The sequence below is a fragment of the Phocoena phocoena genome, chromosome 6 (genome assembly GCF_963924675.1).
Source record: "Phocoena phocoena chromosome 6, mPhoPho1.1, whole genome shotgun sequence".
In the NCBI taxonomy this organism is placed as follows: domain Eukaryota; kingdom Metazoa; phylum Chordata; class Mammalia; order Artiodactyla; family Phocoenidae; genus Phocoena; species Phocoena phocoena.
The window spans coordinates 35,685,331-35,694,223 of NC_089224.1; the positions used below are offsets into that span (position 1 = coordinate 35,685,331).

At 43.1% G+C, this 8,893-nt stretch overlaps 1 protein-coding gene across 1 annotated transcript; it reads right to left on the reverse strand.

The window, feature by feature from the left end:
• Nucleotides 1-1,064: 1,064 nt before the first annotated feature.
• TMEM215 (transmembrane protein 215) lies at nucleotides 1,065-6,504 on the reverse strand. The gene is made up of 2 exons (XM_065879484.1): nucleotides 6,381-6,504; nucleotides 1,065-6,133 (listed from the first exon to the last, which is right to left on the reverse strand). The coding sequence occupies exon 2, from the start codon at nucleotides 6,076-6,078 to the stop codon at nucleotides 5,371-5,373; it is 708 nt and encodes a 235-aa protein (XP_065735556.1). The 5' UTR covers nucleotides 6,079-6,133; nucleotides 6,381-6,504; the 3' UTR covers nucleotides 1,065-5,370.
• Nucleotides 6,505-8,893: the final 2,389 nt, after the last annotated feature.

An 8,893-nucleotide genomic window follows, 5' to 3' on the forward strand; every position in this document is an offset into this window, starting at 1 on the left:
TAGGCTTTGAGAGTGACCCAAATGTTGCAATTGAGAGTTTTCACTGAGCAAGGCAGAGTGTGTATATGCCCCGGGGTGGGGGGGGCGGAGTGGAAAGATGAATAAAATGTGGCTCCTGCCCTCAGAAAGCTTACACTGTAGTTGGAGAGACAAACACGTACTCAACTAATATGCACAATGATAAATGGTAGAGATGTTGTCAGACCAGAGAATAATAGAAGTGTTAGTTCTGAGTGGGAAAATCTAAAGGATTGTGGAAGATGTGGCAGCTGCCCCTTGAAGGATGTTAGGGCGTTAAGCAGTAGAGGGGCCAAGACAGGGAGGACATCTGAGGCAGGGAAGATTGTTGGGGCGAAGGCTCAGGGTGGTCAGCCACAGGGCAGAGTCAGGGAACAGCAAAAGAGATCTGCTGTGGAGGGTGGGAGGTTAGGATGGAAGAGCACAGGGCCAGGTGGGCCTTTGTGAGTTGGTCTAATCACTTACAATGAAGTAGTTGTCCATACTTTTCACGCTGAATTACAGGCAGGTAATTTTCAAAAGCCTAATTCTTCTAAACAGATGTAGTCTTGTCTCAGACTAGAGTTGTCTCACAGTCAATAGTTCATTACCATGAAAAATAAGAAAGTGATTAATTGAAAAATATTTGTTATATTTAACTTTCTAAGGATAGATTTGTCAAAGAGCAGCACAAGAGATGTTTTAATAGATTTATGTCCTTCTGTAACTCTGTACCTTATTTTGGATAAAGCACACTAAGCCTCGTTCTGTCATCGAGGATACTAAGTCTGCAGGCTCTATCATGGGGTCAGGAGAAGGAATAAAGGGAAAAATAAAGGATCTCTGACAAGGGTCAGGCCCAAGAATAACTTGCCAAAGACCATGGAGATCTAATATCAGTGCCCAGCTATTTGTGTGAGTATCTGGACAGCAGCATCATGCATAAACTTCTTTTGTTGTAGGGTGTCCATGCAGTGAGGGACCCTGCAGGCGGTAAGAAATCAAAGACATGATCTCTAGCTCAGTGATGTTTACATGATTTTATGTTATCTGGACAAGAGGCTAAATGGAATTCAATCCTTTATTGAGATATTTGGATGAACCAAGCATTTATCCACATCTCCAACTTCAGTTTAATTTTTCCAATGAGGAACTGAAACATAGAAAACTCATGGATAGAGTCTATTGAATTCCTGAAATTCAGTTCATTTGAAAGTCACTAATAGGTAACAATATACTTACATATTAAATATATTATAAAATATATGATGAGATACTTTAAGAAAATGCTTTTGAAATATTACGAAGTACTTATTATTGTCTATGTCTACATCTGTTTTTCATTTTGCTTATTCAACATTATGCTCTTGAAGATTGACACCACTATAATCTGATTTTGAGTTACACACAAGTAGTATCTTAACTGGGGAAATGTCTCATCTTACTCTTAAAAATACTGGCTCTGTCTCATCTCACTCTTAAAAATACTGGCTTTGGTCCTGATGTGGGACCTTTTGAAGAAGCATCATTTTGTTTCTTAGCCTATGTCTTACATCTATCTGAGTGAAGAAAAAACCAACAATTTGAGCATTTGATCCATTTACACATTTCTGCCTCCTCACTCTCATCTATAAGGAGACAGCTTTTCAAATGTACATTTTCACCTCTATGGGCAAATGACAAATAGTGTAGCTGTGTTACCAACAATAGAAAAAAGAAAAAACAACGAAACCATCTATAACACTCGATATTTGGCCAGCAGTAAGGAACAGCATGATAAATTATGGTACTTCACTAAAATGGCATATTACACAATTGTTAAGTGATAATTAGGAACACTGCATAGAAACATGAAAACATATTTAGGATATAACTGAAAGAGAAAAGAAAAAAAGCACGTTTATAATATGTAAGGTGGGGGAGGCCTGGAAGATATATCAATACTAAAATGGAAATATAGTAGTTCTGTTAGGATAGTGGGACTGTGTATTTTCAAAAACATTTTCTTTAATGTTATAAAATACTAGTAAAGCAGCAAATTCACCAAATAAATGATGCTGTAGACACAGGAAGGAGATACTAATAAATAAGTAGAGGTTGGAGATAACAAAAGGGAAAAATATTTCAAAGGATGAATCTTCCTTCTCTACATTTGCCAGCCCCATGGCTATTAAGATCCAAACTATTGAAAACATTCTCAAAGGAGCTGGTTAGTAGGGCTTGGAAGAGAGCCTGAACTTGACTGTATCTGGATTTTGTTTGCCATGATTGCAGTGGAACCTAAATTTTGAAACAGTTGTTTAAATAAGCTCCAGCTTAGCTATCTTGGCTACATTCACACTTTGGAATCAAGAAACAGTTTGGAAAAAGAATACCGTGTGCAATATAAATAGGAATATAGAGCAAGAGAAATTCAGTAGAGAAGACTTCAAAAATAAAATGCCTATTTAAAATCAAGTTGAAATGACTAATTGGATTAACAGAAAATAAAAAATAACCAATACTGAGTTAAATTTATATCTGTCTGAATGCTCTTAAAGGATACCAGGAACAATACTCATGTCAGTTCTGTTCATGTTAACCATTTGCTAACACTGTTGATTGGAATGAACTGCTTGCTCTGCTTTCCGCTAAAGAGCTCAGACCCCTTTCTCTTCTCTTCCACCTCTGTTCAAAAGAATGACAATTTTACCCTGAATAGCACTTAACAAGTGTTGATGTGGGGCACTAGGCTACCTTGCTTCGTGTTAGGTGGGGGTGGCTTAATATAAGATGTTAAGAAAAATTCACACACACAATCACACAGTTTATTCTTTCCAGTCAAAGTTAAGCTTCCCAGCTCAGCACTTGCACACCATTATGTTAGCACTGCAGAAAATTCCCTCAAATGCATACTTAGATACTTTAAGGATCTTAAGTAGGTAGATGGAAGAAGAAACTTAAAGTTTCTTCTGAAATAGGACTTGAAAATGTGATAAAATACCCTATCTCTCTAAACTAGTAGTTGACTTTGGATTTGGAAATTGGAGTGTGTGTGTGTGTGTGTGTGTGTGTGTGTGTGTGTGTGTGTATGGTATCAAGGAGTTTGAACTGAAGAAATCAGAAAGTAACTTTTCCAAACCCCAAACCATACCTGACACTACAACCATCTCTTTTCAGACCCTGTGTAGAATTTGCTGAGTCTGTGTGAACATCTCTCTCTGATGTCTTGCTATCTCCTCACCTCTAAAGATGTCCACAAGTGACAAATTAGAGAAGATTTTTATTCCTAAGAGTTATCTAATAATTTTTACCTTCGTAGAAACATGATTTCCATCTTTCAAAATGCAGTAGAATTATTAAGAGGTATTGTGATTTTAGGAAACTATTTTCCCTCCATTCCAAATCCAAAGTAAATTACATTTAGTACAAGGGTATGTATTTGATTATTTGGGGTATACTAATATTGAAATTTTTCTTCTTAAAAATATTTTGCCCTTAACATCTTCATTTTATTCCCAGAAGTATATTTTGTTGAATAAATAATATTTGGTAATAAAACAAATCCGGTTTCATACATCTACAAAATTCTTTTGAATAGCAACAAGAATTCAGTCCATGTTGCATAATTGTTATTATGAATTGCATAACCTTGGCATGCATTTTGCTATAATTCATTTCCTGGCAAAATATAAAGTGCCTTTGACATAATGCCATAGAATACTGAAACTGGGAATGAATGATAGAAATAATCTGGTGTCAGTCAGTCCCACTTTTCCCATTTCAGGGACTGAGGTGCAAGAAGGTAAAATTTGCTCAGGATCACACATCTCATTTTCTAACACTTAAGTCATACTAAAATAAAATTACAATTTTGATGTTGAATTTGATTAGAAAATTATGATTTTTAAGGGCACAATTCTTAAGACAGAATAAATGCCACACTTAAAGAATTACAGAGTTGGATCTGAAATACGCAAAAGAGGTATGCCCAAAATTTTTGTGCTCACCCCTTTTGGGAGAAAGTGGCTGAAACTATACAATCATTAAAAAATAAATCATTCTTTGAAGGATGCAAAGTTATCCTGATCTTCAAAATGAAATATACCACCATTTCTATATATAATTTAATTTTTCTCTTCAGCAGGGATCAAATGGTATTTTGGTTGATTGCCAGTGAGCAAATGAAGTAGGAAATACATTTTAGGATCCCATTGTGATTTTTTTTTTCTCAGCAGCAAAAAATTAAATAAAACAGACCTTTGTCATGTAATGTTCACTGATCAGGTGAACATAATAAAAACTGGGCTTTAGTTAAATCTAGTGGATTAACTCTTGTTTCATTGGCATTTACAGTCTTTGGGAGTGTTGAACAAGTGTACAAATAATGACATTTTCAGAAATTTAACCATTGCATTTCATGTAAATTCTGCATAAAGTTCAAGACTAATGGTATTGACGTCACAGTCTTCAAATTTTAAAAGGCATATAGGAATAGTAATAACATCTCCCAGAAATGTTAAAGACACTTGTATATATATGTAAAATCCATTTTGACTTGATGAAAACAAATTCTAATCTATGAAAATATTACATCAAGTCATATTGCACCTGATGAGGAAATTATACATGAATGATAGTAAATGCTAAAAAACACTTCAGATAAAGACTCAGTAAGTCAAATTAAATGAAGAGTTTCAGAAGTAACATAACCATCTAAAAATGTTAGTTTTTCACACAACTGGTCACACTTATTTTGCTTTACTTAAAATCCCTGGTCTTGTCTGAAGATAATACCATAAAACTCAATTACATAATTCAACTGTCTTTAACTCCCCTTTCTCCAGTAGCCATTGCACCTTAGGAGGTTTGTAGCTATTCTATCTCAATTTTTTTTTCTTTCAGCAAATACTAAGTGTGAAAAGCTTCACCAGATGAAAATCATTTCATACAATGAAGCACTGAATTGTTTTTTCATTCAGTTTCTTTAGACTGAAAGCAGCTCAGTTTCCCTATGAATAGTCCACGTATCATTTCATGCCTGGTGTCTGCAGCCCACTCTAGATTTATCTTGCTTTCAGCAGGTACTCGGTAGCACTTTCTGGGTTATTTTACAAAACATCCAACATGGTTTAAATTGTTTAAAAGCAATTGGAACTGCTTCCTTTCCTACCCACTGCCTCTTCAAGTGTCCTTAACCTTCATCATCCTTCCCTAAAATGTGTCCCCAACATGCCTATTTACATGGCTCTCAGGCACCGGAGGCTTGCACACCCATCACATACCAGGTCAGTTTCTAACAGTGTGAAGGCTGTTGGAGCAGGGCAGTTTCCTTCCATTGAGAGCTGAGTATGGTCATATTGCTTTTAACACAGCGACCCTTGTATGCAAAGTTTAGACTATCGTCTCATGGTCCCATATGCCTTGGCTCTGATTGATGTAACAACAGTATCTGTCATAGGGTCTGTTCAGCTTGTACGAGCAAACGATGATACTGTCCTGGGGCACAAAGAAGATGCTGTCCTCAGGCTCAGGGCACTCAGACCTGTCCCAGGCTGAGCACTTGGCATCCAACGCATTATAGGTGAGGGAACTGCCTGAGGGACAGTAGCCATCCAGGTGTCTGGACGGCTCCTCCCGATGCCCGCTCTGGACCCGGCTCTGGCATTCTCCTTCTTCCGCGGGTGTGGGGGTGGTGATGGAGCTGACCATAGGCACCTCGCCCTGCCCTTGGAGGGGGAGCTTCCCCCTGAGGCACACCTTCTTTGCCAGCTCATCTGAGCTCCCCTTGCCCGACTCCAGGTCTGAAGGGGTCCTCAGCAGTTCCACCACCTCCTTGTCCTTGGGTTTCCGGAAGCAGGGCAACTTGCGGACCCATAGCAGCTCATTCTCAGGCCACTTGGTGCATCCCTCAGTTTTCCTGGCCAGGGCAATGGCTGCGATGCCTGGGAGGCAGATGGCTGGCCCTATGGCCAGGAGGGGGATGTTTCCCAGAGTCTCTCCTTTCATCCCAGAGACAGTGAACATGAAGCCAAAGACCAGGAAGACACTCACCAGGGCCACAACCAGCCCAGTCCTCGGGTTAATGTCATCAGGCCGCATCTTTCACTCCATCCAGGTTGGGGACTGCCTGCTAGCCAGGGAGCAATGTTCCTCCCTACTGTCAGAGGAAAACGCACTGGGTTAAAAACAAAACAAAGCACCCAAGTCCATTTCCCAACCACCAACTATCTCTCTTACTCTTTGTGTCTGACACTCTACTGTCTGTCGGTCTTGGTCTCTGTCTGTTTCTCCCTCTATTTCTGTTGCTCTCTCTCTTTCTCTGTTTATCTGTCTCCTTCTTACTATTGCAGCCCCTGCCTCTTTCTCATATAGTCATCCACAGGCTGGGGTCACTGCGGTACCTGAGGTTTTCTGCCGTCTCCCGGGAGCGCGGGGAAAAAACACCAGTTTGAGTCTCCTTAGAAACCTCCACAGCAGCTGTTTCCTCGGCTCTCTCCCTTGTTTCTGGAAGGAAAGCCTGGTTTTCCAACTGACTCTGCATCCAGGAGGTGGGACGTGGGAGCTTGTCTTTCCCAGCAGTGCCCGTCGGTCTCCAGGGCTTTGGGAGCTGAGCGGCGGCGCAGGCCAGCACCCAGCTCTGCGCGCAGAGCGCCGGGTGCTGGAGGGAGGAAGGACTTAGTCTGGGAAAGAGGGAAAGCGGCGAGCGAGTCTGGCCTCGTTACATCACTTTCAGAGCAAGCTCAGAAACAAAGAAGGACGCGCGGGGGCGCGAGGGGGCTAAACCCAGGGGAGAGGCCAGCCGGACAGAAGAGGCTGCCCAGGGTCCAGTCGGGGTGCTTGGAGCAGCCAGAGTTCGTCCCGCAGCTGCCCGTGAGGGCTGAGTAAGGCGGCTGGACATGCTCCGTGCCCGGGAGGGTCCGGGGTGCGAGGCTGCCGCGTGCTGGAGACTGGAACTCGGGCCGGTTTGCCCACGGGACAGCCTGGGCTCCGAGTCCGCGGTCCGAGGCCCAGAGGTGCCAGCTGGAGATGCCCCTCGGGGACCTGGATCCTTCTCCAGTTACAGATCTGGGTGACCCGATCCGACCTATGGCAGCTCCCAGAGATTCCCCTACCGCCCGTCTCAGAACGTCGAGGCTCTCAGGGCTCGGAGGGCTGCATTCCTCCCGGGTCCTCCTGCCCGCGACCTCTCTGGGTTCGCGCGCTGGGCGGCAGTGGCGCGCAAAAGCGCTCTAGCACCGAAGCGGGCTGCGTTGCTGGAGCGCACGGGAAGCCCCCAGGCTGAGTTAGTGGTCAGCCGGGTCTTGCTCGAGCCTTGGGGGAGTCACCAGAGTCCTTCCCCCTGGTCTTACAGCTCTGGATCCTGGAGGGGGTGGCCTTGGAGCTCGGATCCTACTCCGACACGGCCGTGGTGCCAGCCACGCCGGCTGGGTCAAAGGAGAAAGGCTCTCCAGCCCCGGCTCCCCATCCCCGCACCCAACACCCAGCTAACAAGGAGAAGGAGGGGCCTTGACTGGGAGGATCAGGCCGCCCAGCCCGCGAAGCAGCACCAGCTTTGCGCGATTCTGTCCTTTGCTGACGCTGGTGTGGAGAACCTGTCTCCTCCCCACCACATCAGGGGCTGGATTCCTCTGGCCCCAGGGGCAAGACTGGCTTTGACTGGGTTCTTCAACAAGACTGCTCATTTAGGGTAGATGGGGAATATTGAGGAACCAGACGTGGAGGGGCAGGGGCGGAAGGAGGAGGGAATGGTACATTCTTTCATGTCAAGGCCCTGCCTTAGTGGAAAGAATTTTGACATCCAGGCCTTCCCCACTTAAACTAGCCATGTGTTCTTGGGCAAGTGACTTAACCTCTCTGAGAATCAGTTGACCCATCTGTAAAATGAGAATATTGTTATCAAATATGTGAAGGAACAAACATAATGAGGACTAAATAAATGTAAAGTTCCTAGTGCAATGCTTGGTACACGGTTCTGGTTCATAAAATGGATGAAATATGTACTTTCATAGTATGTGATCATCAATGTAAGGCACGAGCCAAATCATAAAGAGCCTGTCTGTAGGGCTAAGGACCTTTGACTTTATCCACTAAGCAGCGAAGAATCGTCTTGGTGTTGTTTTAAGCAGGGATCAACATAAAAGTATTCCATGTTTGACAGATGCTGACAGCAGGTTAGAGGACGGGTTGGAAAGGGTAGATGTGGAAGCAGGAGGACAGTTCAGTAAGCCAGGCAAGACATGGCACGGGCCTGAACGATGCAGGGCTAGTGGGGTGGTCAGAAGAAAGTGAATTTGAAGACTATTTAAGGGTACAATCAAGTGTCTTGCATCAAAGGAAGTGAGATGGCAGTAGGAGTCCAAAGCTGAGTCCCAAGTTTCCCACTCTTTCCACTGAGTAGATCAGGAATCAGACTCAATTTTCCACTCCAGCATCTACTGTGTGTCTCTTGTAGTCATGCTCATTAGACAGCTGCTGTACCTCTGGACATAGAATCATTATTTTGGAAGGAAGGAAGGAAGAAAGGAGAAAAGGTAAAGAGCAAATGTGAGATGCCAGCTGTTTGGCCATTTGTATCAGGGAAATAATTGTTTTCCTGGCAGCCCCACTAAATAGATAGACATCTGCTTTTATCTCATTGTCTAGAAGGATGTCATAGGGGCCACCTCTGTGCAAAGGAACCCGGGAAATCAAGATTTTGTTTTTGGGGTTTTTTTTTTGGACCAGATTTATTGCCACTTTGAAAAAAAATCAGGGTTTTGTTAGCAAGGAAAAAAAGAACAATGAATCTTGGAGAAGCAGCCAGAAGGATGTGCCACAACTATCGAACACACTTACCTTCTTGCAGCCCTCTCTTCCCTTGCCTTTACTAATGCCTTTCTATCCTGATTTCCCTCTTATCTTCCTGGCCACTCAT